The sequence below is a fragment of the Micromys minutus genome (genome assembly GCF_963924665.1).
Source record: "Micromys minutus genome assembly, chromosome: 25".
Classification (NCBI taxonomy): domain Eukaryota; kingdom Metazoa; phylum Chordata; class Mammalia; order Rodentia; family Muridae; genus Micromys; species Micromys minutus.
In genome coordinates, this window is record NC_137960.1 from 25,140,381 (window position 1) to 25,163,881 (window position 23,501).

General features: G+C 43.6%; 2 protein-coding genes across 3 annotated transcripts in view; one reads left to right on the plus strand and one right to left on the minus strand.

The window, feature by feature from the left end:
* Positions 1-14,101: 14,101 nt before the first annotated feature.
* Positions 14,102-15,664, minus strand: SOWAHC (sosondowah ankyrin repeat domain family member C; the record flags this gene model as incomplete). Its single annotated transcript, XM_080937890.1, has 1 exon — positions 14,102-15,664. One exon carries the CDS (start codon positions 15,662-15,664, stop codon positions 14,102-14,104), a length of 1,563 nt encoding a protein of 520 aa, XP_080794016.1.
* Positions 15,665-16,182: 518 nt separating this feature from the next.
* Positions 16,183-23,501, plus strand: part of SEPTIN10 (septin 10) — a 48,139-nt gene continuing 40,820 nt past the window's right edge. Inside the window, exon 1 of one of the 2 annotated variants that reach the window (XM_080937661.1) lies at positions 16,183-16,332. In XM_080937661.1, coding sequence (XP_080793787.1) covers positions 16,303-16,332 — 30 coding nt within the window. In that variant the 5' untranslated portion in view covers positions 16,183-16,302. The remainder of the gene's footprint in view (positions 16,333-23,501) is intronic. The other variant, XM_080937662.1, reaches the window with a different exon arrangement.

Sequence of the window (23,501 nt, forward strand, 5' to 3'; positions counted from 1 at the left end):
TCCCATGGTGCAAGCTCAGCTGTGTGGTACCCAGAGGGTACCCTTCTCATTGTTCCAACACAGATGGGAGTATCTTGCCATTTCTTTTCTTTCCTAGTTTATTTTTTTGAGACTTCATATGAGTACTATGTTTACATCATTCTGTCTCTCTCTATCCCTAGGATATAAGTATCACTATTGAATCATTTGTGATATCTTGCCATTCTATGATTGTGGTTCATAGGCATTGCAGCTAGAACTAGTGGTTGATTTTCTCTCTTAGTGCCTTGCGAAGCTCCTTTGAGTACCACGAGAGCTCATCCTTAGGGAGAAGAGGCATCATACTAACGGTTCTAATGATAAGAGTTACAACCTCTTCAGCACACGCCTGACTGTAACATCGAGTTTCCTGCTGCCCTCTTTGCCCCCTCACTATGTTTTGCATGGACTTTCCGTCTCTTTATCAGTGAAGTCTTCACCTGAGTAACTCCTCAGCCCGCTTCAGATGTGCTGGAATAAACCCCAAGCTGAATAAATTCCTTATCAGCACAGGAATGGTTATTGCTAACCATGTTGATTAAGCCAATTCAAAGCATTAAACCATTTTTTTTCTTGATGCTCAGTCCAAGAGCGGGCTTGTGTCTCTGCAAAGTCTCTTGGTGTCCAGGCTTAGGGAAACAAAATTTTGTTTTTCTCTTATTGAATATTTTTTATTTACATTTCAAATGTTATCCCTTTTCCCAGTATCCCCTCCAGAAACCCCCTTTCCCATCCCCCCTTGCTTCTATGAGGGTGCCCCCCTATCTACTTCCTCCCACTCCCCCCCCATCCTGGCATTCCCCTACACTGAGGCATTGAGCCTTTACAGGACCAAGGGTCTCTCCTCCCATTGATGCCTGACAATCCCATCCTCTGCTAAATATTCGGCTGGAGCCATGGGTCCCTCCCTGTGTACACTTTTTGTTTGTTGGTTTAGTCCCTGGGAGCTCTAGGGGTCTGGTTGGTTGATATTGTTGGGGAACAGAGTTTTTAAAGGCAAAAAAAAAAAAAAAAAATCACAAAGACTGTAATTTATGTCAAAATTGGATGAGGGTCAAAGTAACCTTGAAAAGTTCATTCCTAGCAGAGCACGGTGATTATCTTAGACACAATGCCAGTCCTCATTGCCTTCTATCTGTTTTGGTTAGTTGAGTTCATTTTATTACTTTGACTAGTACAAGTGGACTATGGTCAAAGTGGAAATCACAAGTGTGTTGCTGAGGGAGACAGTGGTGGGGAGGGGGGATGGAGGACTGAGAAGAATCACAAACACTAAACAAAGTCAGAATAAGATAATGTCACTGTATTCATTTCCAAACAAACTCTGCCAGACCCTGGCCAAGGAAGTTTCTGTTCCCCTAAGCTTGCTAAAATCCCCCACCCACCCTCGAAACTCCAGCCCCTCTACTTCACTGTCATTGCACAACTCGGTCGCCCATTGTCACCCCATCCCTGTCACTTTCTTTCAGCTTTCTTAAGAATAGAGCTGTAGCCTAATTCTGAATGTGATTTCAGCTTTTAGGGTAGCAATAATGGCCCCTTAAGAGAAAAATTCTGGTCAAGAGAACAGGGGCTCTGACTTGGGAGGTGACCTAAAATTCCACTTAGGCCCAGTCAATTGCTGGCCCAGGAACCACCCTAGACTGAAGAAGGTGGGCTTGCCCTAAGCCATGTTAAGTAGCTAAGAACAATTAGTCCTTCAGTAAGATACTTCACTTTCCCTGGGACTAGCACAGTAGCTTAAACAGGCATGGCCTGCAGCTTTGCGGGTCTCGCCACTTTTTTTTTTTTTTTTTTTTTATCTTTGGGAAAAGCTCAACTTCCCCTGAACTCCTCTGTCTTTTCTAAGCATGTTTTCTCTAATACATTGGGACTTCTTTGATCTTTATTTTAATGCCTCCCTGCGTGTAGCTCCTTCTCCAGCCCATGAGTGACCTCTACACTAGCTTAAAAGGCACATTTCTTTTCCCTTTTCTCTTCCTCCTCTTCCTCCTCCTCCTCCGGGAGCCTGCTGAAGCTTACAGCTTACCTGGGAACTTTCCCCTTTAAAACTAATTAAATTGTCCTTAAGCTTCCAGCAGAACCTGCTCTTAAATTCTGTTATCAATGTAACTAAGGAGAGGAACCCGATTTCTCCTGTTGCCAAGGAAGCCCCAAGTCCCATCACTCAGCGACACTGTGTGACTTTTAGGGATTTTACCTCCCTTAGATGGTTCCTGGAGTTTCCAACCCTGGGAATAGGCAAACTGTGAGCAGCTTTTGTTAGGCTACCAGACTGAGGGAGCCTGTAATGAAAGGACAATGGTAGGATTCACAGATTGGCAGGATTCTAAATGTCACTGTGAATTCCAAGACTAAGTGAGGTTTACTCTTCAGTTCTTGGCAAAATTCTTCTATAATATTTTTATTTCTAGGGTGCTGTATTAATCAGGGTTCTCTGGAACAGTGGTTCTCAACCTTCCTAATACAGTTCCTCAAAACAACTGTTAATACAGTTCCTCATGCTGATGTGATTTCCCCCAACCATAAAATCATTTCTGTTGCTATTTCATAAGTGTCATTTTTTTACTGTTTGTGGTTTCCTGTAATCTTAGGTGACCTTGTGAAATGGGTGTTTAACCCCCAAAGGGGTCAACCCACAGGTTGAGAACCACTGCTCTAGATGAGCAGGACTTACAACAAATATCTACCATCTATCTGTCTGTCTGTCTGTCTGTCTATCTATCTTTCTTTCTTTCTATCTTTCTATCTATCTATCTTTCTTTCTATCTATCTATTCATCTATCTATCATCTACATATACATCTATATTTATATATAGAAAGAGATTGATTAGAATGTCTTACAGGCTGTGAATCATCAGTTAGTTCAACAACGCTGTCTACCACCAGAAGGCTCAAGTTTCCAGTAGCTGTTCAGTCCGCGAGGCTGGTGTCTCAGCTGAGCATCCTGAAGGAGCAGGCTCTAATGCCAATGAAGGAATGGACTTGTTAGAGCAGTAGTCAGAGTAAGCGAGGGCAAGCCTTCTTCTTCCATTTCTTTTATTTAGGCTGCCAGCCAGTGACATGGCCAAGATTAAAGGTGTGTTTTCCCACCTCAAAAGATAGGGATTAAAAATGGGTCTCCCCACTTCAAATGGTTTAATTAGTCTCTCGAAGATGCACCCATCCACTTGGCTTTTAGTTCGTTTTAGATGTAGTCCCGTGGACAAGCAAGAATAGCCATCAGAGGTACCATTTTCTCTGACTACTGTCTTGAGAACTGGATTACCAAGAGTCACCGCTATATTGTAAATGAGTTGGCTGACGGATGGAGGCAGAGGCTTGAAGTGGCAGAAGTGGCAGTATAAAACATTGCCAGTATCCATCAGCTTAGCGAATAAAGCAAGTGACTTGGTAGCTTTACTGAGTCGGCACAGAGTAGCTCCATGTAGCCGATGTCTGACAAGTAGGCAATGCCCAGACTTGGTCCTTTCAGCCCGAGTCTTGTTTCTCTGTCTAACATGAATTGCACAGCATTCCTAAGCAAAGGGTGCACTGCGTACCCTGCACACCAAAGCAGTGTACTTGGTTTTAATGTTGGTAGGGATGGTGCCTTTCCCCCAATTGGCTGAGGTCTGATCTCCTAGTCTCTTCTCATTAGTTAGCCTTAAAAGAATTGGTCACAGGAAATGAAGGAGGGAGGGGGAAGGGGTCCCTGCTCCAGACTATTGAATTTCTGGAATGCAGCAAAAGGGTCTTTGTATAAACAAAGTTTCTCCCTCCCTCCCTCCCTCCCTCCCTCCCTCCCTCCCTCCCTCCCTTCCTCCCTCTCCCCCCCCTCTGTGTGTGTGTGTGTGTGTGTGTGTGTGTGTTTGTGCATGTCAAGGGAAGGGTGGGTTAAAACATCTGAATAAGAGTCATATGGCAAGGAAGACAAAAAGGTTTGAATTCCTTGTAAAGGCACGATTTATAATGTTTGGTGGGAAAGTCATATTTGATGTTTCTTATAATTTCTGTCTCCTGCATCCCAGCTCCCAGTTCTGTACGTTCTCACGTGGAGACCTTTGTGCCAGGGTATCCAGGGTGGTGACGCAGAAGGAAGCCAGACCGTGAGCACAGAGCAAAGGAGTTCCAAGAACAGAAAGATTATCCCGTCTCAGAGGAAGCAGGCTTGGAGGACCAGAAGAAGGGACCCCAAACAGCTTCTCTTTCCAGTCTCCAGCCCAAGAAGTGCAGGTAAGGGGCTTTTTCACACAGGAAAGCTGGCACAAAATCTTTGGCTACTCTGAGCTGGAGCCCTGGACTCACCAGTTGGCCAGGCTGCCTGAATGCCTGGGGTCTCAACGAGGGTAAAGAAGTAGGGGGGGGGCCTGCTCCTCTCCTGCCCACACTACAGCTCCTGCCCTGGTGGCTGCCACGGCCTGTTCTACCCTAGCTAGAACCTTGGAGGGTGTGTCTGGAAAGAATCCATGGCCTCTTGTCAGTCAGAAAGGCCCTTCCTTTCCTTTTAACGACACCAGAAACATTTTATTCTGAGCAGGATTTAAAAACTCCTTCCAGTTTCTAGAAAAGGTCCTAGGTCTTAATAGGACATCTGGTGTCAAAAAGGCCTGTAGGATAGGCACAGATGGGGCAGGCTTCAGGGGTGAAAATGACTTTGCAATCTAATTATTCCTGCTCAGTCCAGCTGAATAGTTGATTAATTTCCTCTCATTAAGTTCTTCCCAAACGTCCTGGACAAAAGGAGTCTCTGCAGCATAGAGTTCTCTGATTCTGCTTTGACCTGTCGATGAACCCTGGTAGTTTGGCTTTCCGGGAATTTGCATTTACTTACAGCCAGTGCACCATAAGATCCCAAATCCCAGTGTTTACCTTTCCCATACAGTCTCAGGTCCCTTAAAAGATGGCTTTGAGGGGACAATTTTAAAGTTCAGCATTTCTGACAGTACAGACAATTCCTTCCTAAGGAAATGTGTTCTCCATTGTTCCCAGGTTGGGTTGCCGCCACTGTGATCTGGTACCGTCTGGAGACTGAAAACAATAGCATGGCCATTACCTTTCTGTTGTTCAGACCTAGCCCTTTCCTATGTGCATAGGTTAAATTGTGCTTTGGTGGGTGGGGTGCTCACTGGCGTTATTCCAAAGGTAACTGTGATCCGTGTGGTTCATACCTGCATGGTCTTCATTCTTGGAATATCTTAGTAATTGTACCCACCTTGTCTGACAGATGAGCAATGATGCCGAACTCCATCCCAGGAGCCTATCTTTCTCACTGAATCAGAAAGTGTAATTTGTGGACAGTGTCCCATTGTCTTTTGCATGAGGCTTTTTGAGGCTACTGGACCATACCAGTCCCAAAACATTTCTTTTTCACAGCCTTAGTAGAAGGTGTCTCTGGGTCCTCCTGGAAGATATAGCCAGGTGATAGGTAGGGGAAAAACAAAAGATAAGTTCCTTTCAATTTTCTCACATTATTAAAACATTTGGATTCTTTCCTTTTGGTTTTACCAGGGAAATTTTGACAGCCTACTTTGTTTTGCTGGCCTCATGTTTCAGTCAACCAACCAATCATTATAGCTCCATGGGGCTCTTCGAGGCAGAATGTCTGAACCAAATCTTGGACATTAGTATCTGTATCAGTAGATAGAGTCAATTCCAGTATTTTCTTTCTTTTTAGGTTCTTGCGGATGGATATGTATTCGGCTGGCATGTAAGCCATCTCTCCTGGAAACAGACCTCGGTTGGGTGGATCTGACTCTAGGTTTGAAAGTAATGAGCAGAGAAGATGTCCTTGGTATTTCCTCCTAAGGTGAATGCTCAGGCAAGGTCCGACAGTAATAACTGGCAAGTGGCCTCGCCAGTGTGGAAGACCATGTCGCTGCTGAGAAGGAAAGAAGGTGGGTTCAGGGCTCCCTGTCTTCAGATTGCTTTTTCCTTTGTTTTTGGTCTGCTCATTGCTTTTGTTTACAAGGTCTTGCTGTGCGCTTCGTGGTTCACGGGAATAAGTAGTAGTGTTGTTACTAAAGTTGTCAGAGTTATAGCCTGGTCTCTAGCAGCCCTAGCAACTAGACTCTGCTTGCTACTCACCCTCGACAGGCTGATTAAAAAGAAGTGACAGGGAAACGCAGAGTAAAGATATTTAGTCAATGCCTACACCGAGAAGAGGAACAAATTATAAAGTCCAGTGGCCACCATACTCCATCTTCAGGGTCCTGGCATGAGGTTTAAATAGAGAGCAAATGACGTGCGCATCTAAATAGTCCTTTTCATGGTGGGTCCCTGGTCATTCTTACTGTCACCAAGAGTTCCAGTTCTTCTTCTTGGTGGTCTGACAAGTCAGCACTGCATGAAATGAAATACAAGCCCCCACTGGTTGGTACCAGGTTACTTTCTTTTCCTTCGCCTAGCATACGACTGACTCTTGGGGAAATTTCAATTTCTTGAGGCTGTTGTTCCTGCAGTCTTAACTGTCAAATGGAGGGGTACAAATACCTTTTTCAGAATACCTTCACCCCTGCCAGGACAGGTATGTTAACGATACCCAGTCACTGCCCCAAAGTGTCAGAAGAACCAGAGAGAAACTTGTGCAATGCGATTTCCTTCACATTTAAATCTGTGCCCCTCTAACTGTTCTGGTAGCTTAACCCAAGCCCTCATGAGTCAGACAGTCAGAAAGAGAATCAAACGAGAGAACTGTTGAGGGGGCTTCACTAAAAATAAAAAAAGGAGACAACTAGAATAGCTAGTGTAAATAACGCTGCTGGCTTTAACTGTAGACTTAGGTCTGGCTGCCCAGTTTTTGACCTAGAAAAGATTAAAGCAGTGGTATACTGCCTCCCGGGATGGGTGAGTCAGATAGCAGAGGTGTCTGGCTCTGTACTCTGGAAGATGAATGGGTAGCATAGGAGAAGCTTCTCAGCTACAGATGCTTTGCTTTTACAAGGGATCATAATGTATATTATAATATGTATCTGTACATATACACTCCAGCCAGAGGACTGAAAAAGTACACACATACAAGTGCTTTTGTGTGAATTCACACTTATTCTTTCCCTCCCTGCATCCTTCCCTCCGTCCTTCCCTCTTCTCTTGTTCAGTAGGATGGTATATGTTAACCAAAGCCTTTCATATAACAGCAACACTACTATATTATAGAGATGGATAATTGTAGATTGTGTATGTATATTTCTCTAGCTGGAGTTTGTCTATCTCCTAAATCTTGAAATCACATTGTATACCTCAGGACTGATTCCATCATGGTAGGCAAGGCATAGCAACAGGAGGATGGTCCCGTCTGACAGCCAGGAGGCAGAGAGATAACATTTTATCTGCACACAGTAGTTAAGAAAGGAAGACAGGAAGTGGGGTCAGACTAGGAAACCTCCAAGCTCCCTGACATCCTTCCTCCAGCAAGTTTCAGCACTTTTCCAAACAGTGTTGTCAGTGGGGACCAGCCTATGCGGGGCATTTCTCACTCTATGCAGTGCCATTGGTGTTTGTTTATAGGGTCAGTCTCATGCAACAGTGTAACTTTTCCAGATCATGTGGTGGATGCCTTTTAAGCTCTGGGACACCTGGCCCTCTCTTCTGACTCTGCAGATGTGGCAGATATGCATGCAAGTAGAGCCAATAGCCTAAAGCCACACACTGTAAGGTGACCTAATCCATAGCCATACCATACTGAACATTCTTTTTCTGGTTTTGTTTGCTTTCAGTTACTCAGTGCTGTGGTTCTTTGGTGTGGACTACTGTTAATGTCCGAAGGCTGGACACATCACTGGGGAAAATGTTTCCTTCTCAGAGACAAACTAGATCCCAGTTATCAGTACGGGAAATTTCTAGACCACTATCAAGTCAAGACTGCTTGGGTTTACTTACTAAACTGCAAGCTTAGAGACCCAGAAATGTTGTTGTAGCATTAGTGGAGGTTTTTCCCACTGGGAATCAAACATTGGGACATTCTGGGCGTGGTTTTTATTGAGCTGCTTTCACAGCTCCTAGAAAGGTATTCTAATGAGGACTTCCAGGTCTTGATTTGAACAGCATCAAGCTGGGTTAAAAAAAATGAGCTTATATGATCCCTCTTCACTCAGCTTTTGAAGAGCTGGCTAGTGTCATTCTGTAACAGGTTATCTTTGGTTAAAGCTTTGGGTAGCATGGCTTTTGCTCTTTGACCAAAAAAAAGAAAAAAAAGTTAAGAAAAGCTTGCTTCAAAATGATTAATTTTTACTTTTCATGGCTCTGGCTTGTTATTTTCCTTTTAAAAGACCTGTTTATTTTTATTTTATGTGTATGAAATTTGCTTGCATGCATGCATGTATGTGTGACTGGTGCCCATGGAGGTCAGAAGAGGGCATTGGATCTACTGGAACTAGAGTTTCGGTGATTGTGAGTCACCATGTGGTTCCTGGGAATTGAACCCTGGTCCTCTGGAAGAGCAGCCGGTGCTCTTAACTGCTGAGCCATCTCTCTCATGCCCAGCTTGTTATTCTCAACAACAGAGAGTTTTGCCTCATGAGGTAGCTCACTGCCATGTTTAGATGACCATTAGAAATGCCAGTGTGGGGAGGCGGGAGGGAGAGGGCAGGTAGGTGGGTGGGGGAGCACCCTCATAGAAGCAGGGGAGGGGGTGGGATATGGAGGTTCTTGAGGGGAAACCAGGAAAGGGGATACTATTTAAAATGTAAAATTTTAAAAAGCCAATAAAAAAAAAGAAATTCCTCTATGAAGAATAATGTGGTTAAAAAGCACACCTATATGTCTCTATGTATACATGAAATTGTGAAAAAAATAAACAAGGAATGTCCCCCTTCTCCAAATAAAGTCCTCTAAGATACACTTAGCTTTGTTTCCCGATCTCATCTCATTTTGGAAGGAACTCCAGAATCAGTAGTTATTCGTATACTCAACGGTACTTATAAAAAAGGCTAGCTAGCACACTGTGCCAAGAACATGCAGTTGAATCATCCTATAAGCCATAGCTCTTTCATAACTGACCTCAGTTGGTGAATCTTTAAATTGCTCACATTGAGAAATCCCAATAAAGCTTATTTTATCTCTGTGGTTGCAGTAAGTGACCACCTGACTGAGTAGCAGATGGGGCTGGATTTTTAAGAGCTGTATTATATGAAAAATACTTTTTATTTGCTCAGCATGTCTGTTATTAAATTATCCACAGGGTTAATGCTATGAAATTGTGAATGTTCGTTTAAAGATCCACTTACATAGGCCTTTAGTCACGACAGGCATGAGGCAAGGGTTAAGGCCTTTGGCACATTATTACTCAACAATATGTTAAAGTGGAAAAGTAGAAAACCGATAAGAGGAATAGAAAAGCCCCTTCTTGAAATGAAATTCACATTTAAAAATACGATTAAAAAATGTATAATGACATGAGAGGAAATCCCAAGAAATAGGATGTCACATTAGTATCTTACGAAGAGTTCACTATCACCAAAGATCACCTTTTTGTTGTTGTTCCCATCTCTTTAAAAATAATTATGTGTACCTATGTGTATGCATGTGTATACCAAGAGGCCAGGATAAGGTGCTTAGAGGCACTTGTGATGGGAATTGAACTTGGGGGTCCCCTAGAAGAACAGCAAGCACTTGACAATGCTAGGTCGTCTCTCCAGCCCACTTTTCATCTTTTTAATTAACACATAAAATTAGAGGTTCAGGGGATAGGGGTACAAGAGGGTTGGGAGAGAGAGGACAGAAATTGGTAAGGAACATTTCTGGGACTAGAAACCTGGGATGGGGGTGACCCTAGCTGAGACTCCTAGGAGCACGGGATACAGAGACTGAAGTGTCGAAGGGTCCACATCTTGTAGCATGCGCAGGGCGGGGGGATACCTTTAGTGGAGGGAGGGGGACATCAATACACTCACAAAATTTTGGCCCAAAAATTTGCCCTGCCTACAAATTTTGCACAGAGATAAAGATGGAACAGAAATTGAGGGAAAGTCCAACCAATGAGTGGTCCAACATGTGACCCACCCCATGGGAGACAGACAACACCTGTCACTATTAATGATGTGCTGCTATGTTTGCAGACACAACTATCTCCTGAGAGCTTCATCCAGCAGTGGACAGAAACAGATGCAGAGGCCCACAGCCAAACATCAGGCAGAGCTTGGGGAGTCATGTGGAAGAGTGGGGGGAAGGATTGAGCGAGCTGGAGGGGTCAAGGACACCACAAGAAGACCCAAAGAGTCAACTAATCTGGGCCCACAGGAGCTCGCAGAGACTGAACCACCACCAAAGAACAGACATGGGCTGGATCTAGGCTCCCTATACATTTGTAGCAGATGTTCAGCTTGGTCTTCAGGTGGGTCCCTTAACAATTGGACTTGGGGTTGTCTCTGACTCTGCTGCCTGCCACTGGATCCCCTTCCCCTAACTGGACTGCCTGGTTGGGCCTCAGTGAGAGAGATGTACTTTGTTCTGCTTCAACTTGATCCCAGGGTGGGGTGGTACCAAAGGTTGGCATCCCCTTCTCTGAGGAGAGGGGATTGGAAGGAGGGGGTGACCCAGATGTCAAGTGAAAAAAAAAGTAAATTAAGGAAAAAAGAAAATCAAAACAACCAAAATAACATGTGCCACTATGATATTTTTACATGTGTAATGTACTTTCGTTATATTCATCCATGATCCTTTCTTGTTTCCATCTCCTTTCCTTTTGTCCCATTTTCCCTAATCATTTCCCCTCAACGTCCTTCACGTGTGTGTATATATATACATAAATGCATGTATGTATGTATGTATATAACCTAGATTCTGCATGAGTGAGAACATGAAAACTTTTCTGAGTCTAGTTTTTTTAGCTTTTAACATGATTTCCAGTTTCATATATCTTCCTACAGTTGGCATAATTTAAAAGAATGTTCATTTCCAGCAAATTCCCAGAGGATTTATTTAATGCAACCTCTGTGATGGTTGATAGATTAATTAATTTGACAGGATCTAGATTCACCTAGGAAACAAGCAGTTGGGCATGCCTGTGAGGATTACCTTGATTAGGTTGCCTCTATCCACGCCTGTGAGCACTGTACCAGCTGAACCACTTACCAACCTTCATGTTTTAAAAGGCCCTGATGTTTGTTAAAGAGACTCCTTCATTACTGCTGCCAAACTAAAGCAGTTTTCCCTTAAATCTGACAACTTAATGACCAGGAAAGACAAACGTTGTGCAGAGGAAGACTCTCTAGGCCTGGAACCTTTAATTCCAACCTATAAATTAGGGACATTGTAGCTGCATCCTTAGAATGGTGGGTAAAGAACCAAATACAACTGAAACTTTGAGAAGCATTTTGTGACCCGTGAAACATTGCACATGTAGAGCAGTTAAAGAACCACAGAAACTTATCAATTTCATCTCTACTATGAACATTTTATTTTGACAAATTTCACAGATTCTTAAATTCACAAACTTTTACTTACTTAAAAAACAAACAAAAGACAAACATCACATTCCAATATTTCAGGTGTGGATAAAGTAGTACCAAATTAGCTGCACTTTAGATACCATAAAAGCAAACTGACACTCACGGTTCCAGGCGGACCTGGAAGACACATAAACTTATTTCAAAACTACACAGTCTCTTGTCAACAGATGCCTGTGTTTATGTACTGCCACTACATAAGAGATACAACTTCATGATTATCAAATTATATGGATCATTTTTTTACTCTTGATTTGGAAACTGAAAAAAAAAAAAGAGGAATGGAGTTAAGTAGCTTAAAATGTGATATTTATTGCATAAAGTACATTATGACAAGAAATGCCCGGAGTTCCTAAACTAATTCGTTTTGTGTATGTGTGTGTGTGTGTGTGTGTGTGTACCAGGCATGTGAGTACATGTGTGCAGATGCCATAGCATACATGTGGAGGTTGGAGGGCAATTTTCACAAGTTAAGTTTTCTCCATCCACTGTGGGGTCTAGGGTCACATTCAGGTCTTTAAGCTTGTAAGACAACTACTTTTGTCTGCTGAGCTGTCTGGCCTGCCCAGAAATGACTTCAGAAAAAAAATTTAATATTTTATTATAGTTTTAAACCTTTACTGTGAAAAGCAAGCCAAATGATATTGCCTTATCTTAACATGGAATTTAAAAGTCCTTGATCAGAACTATAAGCTTATTCTGCACTAGATATAGTTAATATGTTTACACATGGAACACACGATGGCTTTTTACATTGGCTTTTCACGTATGTATACAGAAAATGTGCTCATCAATGTACATGGATCTACTTCTTAAATCCTAAAACAAAGATAAAGGCACATAAGTGGGTAGCAACTTATGTGTGTGTGTGTTTGTGTGTAGTATAGGCACGAGAATGTTGGTGAGCATCCATGTGTACTTATTCTGAAGCCAGAGTGGAATGTCCGGTGACTTCCTCTATGCCCTCAGCTGTGCAAACCCTTTTAGGTGGGTGCTGGGGATTCAGTCACAGCCCTGTGCTTGCAGAAAAAGTACCCATACCCACTGAGCCACCTCCTTAGCCGCAACTTACATATTTCATGAGCATCTTCAGTCCATGTTTAAACAATGCTATTGTTTGAATTTTCTATGACTTGGGAAAGTTAGGTAACAACAAAATGCCGTGCAGCTCCGTCTAACCATGCAGCCTCCCCCGCTCTGCGGGCTTGCCGGCTCACTCAGCCCTCTGTGCTGGAGGCTCTAACAACTTAGGTTTCTGCAATCAGACCAGAAAGACTGGGAGAGGATTTGGTCAAATCAGTCTCCCACAGAGGTCTCTAATCTTGTTATAAGATTTAATATGTTGTAAGTTAAATTTGAAAATAATTATAACGCCGTTTATTCTTAACACAAATGGATGGAATGTAATTAAGGATCACAGTTGTAAAAGTCTTAGATTTTAAGGAATACTATTTTTCAATTATATATAAGGAAATTCAATAGCTAGCAGCATTGAAATACAGAAATGGTCCCACTTCTCTTTCTTTTTATAAAGTATAACAAACTGCCCATTTTTAATTGGGCAGGCTATCTAGACTTTCTGTAATGACACCATAGCTCTTTGAGTAGATACAAAAAACCCTAAGAAAAGTGAAAGATTTAGGATTTTGCACATTTGTAAAATGTTGCTACAAAGCATAGAGACTATGAATGTATTAATAAAACTAAAATGTCTCTTACATGAGAAACATATTAAGTTGATTTAATAATTACTTCACAGAAGCATAGGCTTATTAATACTTATGCTGAGTTTTGCTATCTTTCTAAACAAGCAATGGCTTAGGTGATAAGTAAATCAGTCTAAGTATTGTAAGCTTCATCAAAAAGAATCCTAGAATACAAACCCCACAAAGTTTAGGATTTAAGAGTAGCCAAACAAGTTAGTGAGGATCAATAAGACATACACATTAAAAAAAAAAGTACCATAGGTCGCTCCATGTTCTTCTACTTAACCGAAAGTTTGTGGTTAATAACGTACCGCATACTGAATAGTGTTATATAGGCACAAACCAGATTACAGTAACTCAAAAGCAAATGCTGCTCATTTCTTCAGTCCAGTAATTAAAAGTAAAATTGCTTAAAAAAATGGGAACTGCTACTTACAAGTAAGACGGTATCAATAGGATTCCCATCTCCATTCACATAATTCTCACTTGTAGTTTCACATTTCACCTCTGACCTTCTTTAGTACCTAAAGCAAGCGCAACTAAGTAGAGTACCAGGGCAGTCTGTAGTTTCACTCAACCACAAACATTAGCAGGTTCAGTTTGCATTAGCATGTGTTTTGCATTTTCTGATGGCCTTTACTCTGCTTGGTATCTAGGAATGATTAAAACGCAAAGGGAACCTTAGTCATCAATAATTCCAGTTCTCTCAAGTTCCAGGTTACAAGGGTGGGGTGGGGAGAGAGGCACAAATCAGTGCTTTATGAATCACTTCAGAGACATTTTCTTGCCCCAGAATGCTCTCCTGAAAGGATTATTATTGCAGAGCCACCCCAAGCCCGAAAGCTGAAATGCAGAATTTATCCTGTCTTTTCTGCTTCCACTTCTTATCCATATCCAGTATTATTCTACTTGAAGACAAACCAACCTTAGCACTTCTAGCACGAATTAGTTTTTTACCCAAATACATTGGATTTCGGTCTCAGTTTAAAGGAAGATGAGTAGCCTCTGAGAGACCTTTCCTCCTCCTCCTCGTCCCCCTCCTCCAGTGTAGGCTCAGCATCCTTGAACGACGGAGTGGTGTGAATAATCTGGGTTCGGAATCGGATTTTGTTGAGTCGTGGTTTTATCCGTCCACTCGAGCTGCCCGAGGCTTTGCGACCTGAATCTTTGGCTTTGCTTCCTCCAGTCCATCCCTCCGCGAGGTGGTGGTGGTGGTGGTGGTGATGTTCAGCTCCATCTTCCACCACCGGGGAGAGTTTGTGAGTGATGTGCGATGGGAGCACCTTGGAAAGTCTCCAGCGCCCACTCCCGCGGCCGGCAGCACTGTCTCCATCATCTTCGTCCAGGGCTCCCACCAGGTTCTTTATCTCCTCCGCAATGCTCTCACTCAGATACTGAGAGGCCTTTCTCCCGCTGTAGTCCCTGATGTCTACGTCTGCGTCGTAGGCTCCCACTAGTAACTTCACCACCTCTACGTGCCCATGCATCGCTGCCAAATGTAGGGCAGTGTAGCCTCCGCTCGACCTGGCATTGATGTTCACTGGCAGCTGGTGTTTGGTGGCAAAGTTGACCAACATGGCCAGGAGCTCCTGCCTGCCGTGCTTGGCGGCCCAGTGGAGACAAGTGTAGCCGGTGATGAAGTCTCGCTTCGACAGCAGGCCGGGCTCACAAGTGAGCAGCCCTTCTAGGCTGTCCCACTTGCCCTCGGAAGCTGAGAGCATCCAGGCGTGTTCGAGAGGATCCAGGGTAACCGAGCCCCCGCCGCTGCTCTCCTCTTCAGCAGACGAAGAAGCTAACGATGCGCTATCGGAGTCGCCCCCTCCTCTGCTGCGACCTCCTGAGGAGATGCTCCCAGCACTACCGTCCCCAGGACCCATGCTCCTCTTTAGTTGAGGGGAGCTGCCCATCATCACGTCCCGAAAGTTCTGACGAGCCGACCGGGGCGTATTTGGCCCACTAGGGGAACTGCCCCCTTCAGCCTCCTCACCGCCCAGTGGAGGGAGTTTAAGATTCTCGCTGGACCCGGGGCCCGACGCCCAGGACACAGCATCGACCTCCTGTGGCGAGTCCTTACTCTGGGTTCCACCTTGAGCAGGGGCCGGAGGCTCCTGGTCGCTCAGTTCGTCACCCAGTCCGAGAGACAACTGTGGATCTGCTTCCTCCTGGAGCTGGCTGCTCTCGCATGGTTCCGCTGGCAGGTCCGGGACTTGAGGCTCCTCAGTCACCTCGATACGCGGGGGGTCCCCGGGGAGCGCGGCCTCAAGCGGAGGGGACTCCCCGGTACAGAACCTTTTCTTGAGATGCACATACTTGGTACCATCCGCGGGATCGGTGCGCACGGTAGCCACCGCGTTGACCAGTTCTTTGAAGTGTTCGCGGGCGCGGGTGCGCTGTTCGCGCTGGCCACCCAGCGTGTCCCTGAAGTGTTGCACCAATTCCGAGTGTCGGGCCCGGCCCCCGCGCTCGGCGAGAAAGCGCAGGACCGCCTCCGAGCTTGGCTCCGGTGACCCCTCCATTCACCGCGGCTCAGCTTCTCAGCCCCAGGACGGCTCAGCCCGACACCATGGCCTGACGTCTGGAGGACCCCAAGAGCGGCTGGATCACAGTGGCTGGCAGCACGCGATCCCAGTTTTTAAGTCTGGAGTCCCGCGAGCGGAGCGCAGACACCGCCTCACTGGGGCAGTGTCCCAGTAGACACGCCCCGCCACACCCACTTCCGCTTGGGACTCAATCTCTGCGCCAGTCTGAGGCCCGAGGCCCCGCCCACTTCCGGGCTCCGCAAGGGCTCGCATCCTCTGTTTCCGCCAGTGGCGGGAGTTGAGGGACTTAGAGCTTTTCCTTCGAGGCTCAACGTTTCTAGTCACCCTCCCTGCACATTTTGGCTTTTCCTCCAAAACGTCCGGCGGAGCATACTCCGGAGAAGCTCGCTCGGAGCACGGGAATTCCCGGCAGTCCCGGGCGCGTTCCCACAGCCGTCCTCCACGGCCCCGCCCCAGCCCCTCAGCAGAGGCCGCCCCGCCCATTAACGGCTGCGGGGCGCCGGGCACGCCCCGTGCCCCGCCAGTTACGCCCAGCGGGTCTCTCCGAAGCGGTCCGGGACCTCCGTTTGCGTCCGGCCTGAGACCACCGTTTCCTTAAACGTCTCACCGGGGCTATGGCCACAAGCGACGAGGTGCGGCAGCTGGTGAGCCCCGCGCCCTTGTGTTCCCCGGTCGCGGTGGAACTCCCTGAGTCCCCGCCCCGCCCGGTCGCCTCTGGGCGAGCGGGATTGTGACCGTGCGGCACCGGGACTCCGCGTGGCTTGGAGAGGGGACTCCCTGTTGCCCCAGGGCTAGAGCTGAGGAGCTCTGGCGAGCGACTGCGTGTTTCGGGAAGTTAGGTTTTCCAGGCTTCCTGGTCCTGGCCGAGGGGGGGTGGTGTAAATGAAATCCAAGGTGATGATTGATGTGTATCACGTTGTAACGGTTTTTTTTTTTTTTTTTTTAATCAGACCTTGGAATCCGCCCGATTTCGTGCAGTTGTGTACACACGTACACGGCTTCTAACCGGAAAGTCGGCTTCCTTAGCTTTTCCAAAGCTCTCGGTTTTACTGAACTGCTTGGTGGTTCTGTTTTGCTTTCCCACTCCCTTGTAATGAAGACAGCACAGGACCGATCCTATGTTTTGTGCGGTCCAAATAACTTTTGAATAACTTATCTCAGTTGATATTGGGTATAAACCATAGTTATTCGAATGCATAATATTTTCACAATACCACTCTCTTGTGATCTTGCCTTTGTTCCCATCATTTTAGGACTGTACATGGAATCTTCCGGATGTCGCAGAAATACTCTATTTCTACTTCCTAACAGCTGCATGCAGTAAATTATTTTTTTGCTACTTCAAGAAACTCTAATATTTCCCTTTTCCAATATTAATAAAATTAATCCTATTAACTAACTCTATTAAATCCGTTGCCATTGGTAGTGTTTTTGTCAGATTCTTAATCTCAAGCAACATTACTCCAATAAACATTTTCCAAATAACATTCTACTTACCTGAAACGAGTGACTCTTCTTATGAGTTTAGTTGTAGAATTTATTTCAATAGTCTAAAATAAAATAAATAGATAAAGCTATAATTTCTGTGTGAAGTTAAACTGTGACCATTTTCATGAAACTTAGGCTATTCAAACCCTAATGGCTGTCCAGTAAAACTACTCTCAAAGTATTATCACCCATTTAGTGATTTACCAGTACCAGCTAATTCTCTAGCGTGATGAAACTGATTTCTTATTAGATGTATCCACACTAATATAACTCATTACAGGTCCCTTCTGCCCCTGGAAATATACATGGGTCACAGTAGCTGCATTGCCACTTGTCACCCATATTTGCCATGATGTCTACTGTGGGTGGATTTTTGATATCTACATGCAAATGGAGTTTTACCATATTTGCAATCTTTATTGCTTCGTGTAGGAAGAGGTTTATGTTGTGGCTCATATACTTTTATAAAAAGCTGAAAATATTGGAATTAATATTTGCAGTTATTAGCAATAGCATTTGTAGGTGAAGTTATGCCGTGAAGGTACATGTTCTCATTAGCAATAGTCATAGTTTTATCAACTATTCTTTGCATTGGTTTTGACTTAGTTAAGTGCATCTGAGACAACTCAGTTGATAAAGCTGTGTTATTATTATTAAGCTGGTTGTTTTCCCCCATCAGGTAGGTGTCAGGAATTTATATTTGCTGCTGTATCCTTGTTTGCTTTAATTTAAATGCCATTCCACATGTAAATTGTATCCACTGCCTTCATAAGTAAATGAAGGTACAGAGACTATAACTTCATCTGGAAAGGTCCTGGTATTGGGTATTCTTTCCAGTTCTCTTTCCAGGTACCATTATTTTAGAGGATTATATGTTGAAGGTTCTGTTTTGAGAAATGTTACCATATTGTCACAGTAACTGTGAATTCACCATAACTAGGAATTCAGGGATTTTTTAGATTTCCTTATACACACTTTTGAGAACTTTTAAGTAAAGGAATAAAGAAATAATTGAGGAAATGTTTTTAAACATGAAGCAAAGTTGAGATAAGAATGTAATATGAAGTCAAGCAGCATGTTTGACATGCAGCCTTAGAGAGCAGTGATGTGGGTGACAGTGAACTCAGGCTTTGGCCCTTCATGCATGGAAGGTGTTTGGGAATTCTTGTAAGAGAAGACAATGGCTTTTGCCATGTATAATACAACTATGAAGGAAGGAAGATAGTAAAGTCTGTCAGCTCAGCCATAGGCAGTCCAAAGCTTCTTCCTTTTAAAGAATCCTAATTGTGATACCCAAGTGTGAGCCCAACCACTGAGTGATAGAAATGGCAGTTTAGTAATCATCCAGTCAGTTATGGATGTGTTTGGGGAGTGTTTATTGGCAGAGGTGTAAGTCATTTAGGAGACTTGGGCTATTTTCATGGATGTCAGGCGTAGGTAATATTGAGGTAAGAACATAATATGCAGTAGGAGATATGTGCGTTAGATGACCCTGTGTTCTTCAGTGTCACTTGGCTCTTGGACTTCTGGGAAGAGGAGGGGATGTAAAAGGCAGCAGAGTTAAGAGGAAAGAGAGAACAGTCGGGGCGATAGAGAGTACAGAGATTGCGGAGGAGGCAGAAGCAGAGTCCAGGAGATAGAAGGTGGGGTCAGAGAAGATCGTTGATGGCTGAGCTAGGAGAAGCTGAGCTGAGCCACAGAAGATATTGCTAGAACACAGATAAAGGGAGACCCCAGAAAGAACCCACAAAGTAGCTAAAACAAAGCCCCCAAAACAAAAAAGCAACATTCACAAAAAGCTACAATAATGCATAAATTAAAATATACATTGTGAAGAATAAGAAGGGGTTTGAGTTGAGTTAAAGATTTGGGGGTGGGGGAAGGCTAGGAGATGGTATGCTGGTTTGTGTCTAAAAACCTAAATAAGGTGAGTTTCTCAGTCCATCCAATCTTGTTTAGACAGTCATGGGTCATAAGGCTAAGGGGCTTACTAAAAGTAAGGTAGGAGAACTGAAGACATCTCCTCTGACTTCTTTCCTTTCTCTTTAATAAACAAGGTCAGGTTTTTGCTTCAGCAGAGCATATACTGAAATTGGAATGCAGATTTGGAGACTTCCATATTTTTCTGTTTTGAGGGGTGAGGGGACCAGTAGGAATCAAGAGAGGGCTAAGGGAGGCTGAAAAGGGGGGCAGAAAATAGCATCAAACATTGTTTACATGTTTAAAGATGTCATGAACCATTATTTTATAAAAAGTTATATGCTAGTGATAATAGAGTAACCAGAATAAGCTCATAGTGATAAATACCTTTAAGCACTTGGAGGTAGGGGTGAAGTTGGGGGATGGGGTGCATGTGGAAGATGAGGCAGGAGGATGATAAAAATTCAAGGTCAGCCTAGGGTACACAGTCTTGCATTCAAGACTGGCTTGGGTCAGGTAAAGAGACATTATCTTAAGTAACAAAACAAAAACTAAGGTTCCCAGTTCAGGGCTGGAGAGACAGCTCAGTTAAGAGCAGTGACTGCTCTTCCAGAGGTCCTGAGTTCAAATCCCAGCAACCACATGGTGGCTCACAACCATCTGTCATGGGATCTGATGCCCTCTTCTGGTGTGTCTGAAGACAGCTGCAGTGTACTTATATATAATAAATAAATAAATCTTAAAAACAAGTAAGATTTCCCAGTTCAATCTACCCTCCATATTTACTGAGGCTGTGAGAAATCTTTTTTTCTAGTTAGTTACATATAGAAAGAGGTGATATATTGTGAAATAATAAGGGTAGAATTTACCCAGAGGTACTTAAATATTTTGTGAGTTGTCTATACTTTTTTTTCAGGGACAAATGAATCTATGCACAGTGGTATTTCTTTTATTCCATGCATATTAATTAGGAAGAACATTATTTTGAGCATGAGTCAGGCCAGAATTATTTGAATACTTTTGAAAGTTCAATTGGAAAGATATTGAGGGGAATTATTACTAAGGTAGTACTGTGTCTGTACAGGTATAAAACATTACTCATAGGTGTCTTTATTATAGTTTAAGCCAGCAACATCTGTAGAAGTCATTTGGGCATTCCCAATGGTTAGATTGCCCAGATCAGACTGGTCTGTGGCTATGTCTGTGAAGATTGCCTTGACTGTTAGTTGATGTAGGAAAACCCAACCCACTTTTGGCAGTGACATCCCTGGCAGGAAGTTCTGAGCTGTATAAGAAATCTAGCAGAGAGAAAACAAAAAGATGGATCTTGTTCTCTAATACAGTTTGCTAGTCTGTATCTTTTGTTAGGGAATTGAGAACACTAATATTCACAGTTATTACTGAAGTATGTGTATTTGTTTCTATAATTTTATTTAATTTTGTAGTGTTTTCCTAATCTTTTGGTCTGTTGTTCTGGTATTTATTTTCCCCCTTTGGCCTTTTGGGTATTTTCTCTTCAGTCTGCAGTATTCCTTCCATTCCATACACTATTCTGCAGTAATCCTCCTTCCGTTATTTGACTTAGTGGTCACAAATTTCACTAGTTTAAATCATGTTAAATTTCTAATCAAGGCAGTAATTTTTACCAAGAATAAGAGTCTGGATCAACAGCTTTTAATTTTTCAGAACTCAGAATACAAATCTCCAAGCCTCTCTTGACTTAAAATGTTGTATTAAATCATTAGCTATTACTGTGCTTGGGTTACTTGGTTGCTGTGATTAAACATGCTGACGAAAGAAACGTGGGGGAGGAATGGATTTATTTGCCTTACACTTCCAGGTCACAGCATCACTGAAACAAGTCAGGGTATAGGAACAGTGCTTGCTGGCTCCAGTTCAGACTTGCTCCTAAGTACATGCTCAGCTTGTTTGCTTATACAGTTCAGAACTACCTACCCAAGGGTGGTATGGACCACCTATACTAATCACCATCAAGACATTATCTGACAGACATGGGACTTCCTCAGAAGACTGGCCGGCAGCTGAAGTTAATGAGAAGAAACATCTCTTCTTTATTCTGTTTTTAGAATTTTAACTGTAATACAACATGGAGAGTTTCTTTTCTGGTCCTGTCCATTGTGTTCAGTTAGGCCTCTTATATCTGGATGAGTACCACTTTCTCTATAATGGGAAATACTTGCTGTGGGTAGGGAATTCTTCTATCTCCATAATTAATAAATTTGGTATTTTTATGGTGGCCCCAAAGTCTCTTGTGTCCCTTTCCCCACTTACTGGTTTTGGTGGACAGACCCAGTTCCTCTACTTTGTCTTCCAGCACCGATCCTCTGTTTCCCACCTGCCGTACTGTTGGCGAAACTTGACACTGGGCTTTACACTTGGCTCGTTACATTTTCTTTTCCTTTTCAGCATCATTTCAGTTTGGCTTTTCTTTACCAATTCTCTATTAAAGTCCTTTTCTTTAATTTTATTTAAAGAGTATTTTAAAGCCGAGGTTTCTCTGTGTAGAATTTTCATATCTGGAATTCACTTCCATTTGATTGTTTTTGTTCTCTTGAGGGCATTCATGTCTTTGAATTTCTGAGGTTTCCTTCCTTTCCCCTTATCTTTTCTTGACTTCCACTTTTGTACTTCAATACCCTTTCACCTTTTTTTTTTCTTTTGCTGTGAGATTGGCACTCAGAACTATGGCACTGTCCCTGGTCTTCCCCTGAGGGTCAGCAACTATCCGTGACAACACACTATCCAGTGTCAGCATACCCTTAGCTGGACTCTGCATCTGTTGTAACATGCTATGATATGCCTCAGCGCCCTAATCTAGGTCAGCTCTAACTTGCTTTCCACCTCTACCTCTTTATCTCTGTGCTTTGAATCTCTGTACACTGGGACATCCTACTTTGTTCCCATCCTATCTGCTCCCTCTTCTGATATGTGCTTTGGGTCCTCACATGCCTGGATATCCTACCATGAGTCAGCTACAGCTAACTTGCTCCTTGCTTCTGAAGCCTCTGCCACTGCTTTTTTGATGATCTTACATACTTGGGTGTCCTACTGGGTCAAGACCAGCCTGCTTCCCACTTACGCTGCAGTGTTGTGGGTCCCTGTGTACCTGGGTACCTTACTTACTCTGTTTACTCTGGTCCATGTCCTGTTTCTGCTACCTCTGCTGACTGAACTTTGTTGTTTGAAAATTTCCCAGAGAAAGATATGGGGGAGCTGTGTTTCAGAGTGTACTGCCTTTAGTAGGCTTCCATTGTAGCACGAATGATGACCATGAGGCAGTTACCCGCTGTACTTTTCCATTGCTTTTCATTTATACGGTGCTAACCTTCATACTGTATACTGACCTCCTTTCTTGCTTATAGTTATAGCACAGATCTCACATGAGCCTCCACCCGAAAGCTGTCTTTCGATTCATGAATGAAAGACACACATATTAGCTTACTTTTTAAAATGCCTTAGCTATCTCAAAGACTGGGCATGCCTCAACTTTGGGAGGAGAGATGGGATTCAGGATCAGCAAGAGATAAAGCCAAGCAGCCATGTAAGATTTTGGGTAAGTGTCCTCTGATCACTTCCCCAATTGGGCCTGGGGTAGCAGGTTGTTACCTGCTCCATAATTTTTTTTCTGACAAAATTCCATACTTAACATCAAACTGTCCCAGGGTTCCACTCTTATTCCAGATAGAGAACAATCATACCAACAGTCCCACTAAAACATTTTGATCTTAATTTTTTTTCACTTATGATAACTAATTTTCATTGTTACATGATGGGATTTGTAGTCATGTGTTCATGAGAGCATTTGCAGAAAGAGTTAACAGAACAAGGAACACACCCTGAATGGGTAGGACACCATTCCCTCTGTTGGGGTTCAGAGTGAATAGGAGAAAGCAACTAGGCACATGCGTATAACTGCAGACATCATAGCTGCTGTAGACTCCTGCCATCATGATTCATGTCACAACTGACTACTCTAATGCTGTGAGCCTAAATAAACCCTTCCTTAAGTTGCTTTTCTTAGGTATTTTGTTACAGCAAGGAGAAAAGTAACAAATCCATCACCTTTCTGTTATACTAAATTATCTGTGACAAGTAAAAGTTTACTTTGACTCATTCTTGGAGGTTTTATTCCAGGGCCAGTTTACTTCAGTATACTGGGCATGTGGCAGAGACTGGTGATGGTATGGACCGAGTGGTAAACCAGAGAGAGTCTTTTGAGAGTCAGAAAGCAAAAGAGAGAAACAGACCAGTATCCCACAGGCTTCGTTGAGGGCACACTGGTATCTTAGCACTAACTCATCTCATGTTCCCTCCTTTTGGTATTATACCAATGAAAGGACAATCTTCTAACACTTAGGGTCTTTGAGGGTCATTTCAGATTCAC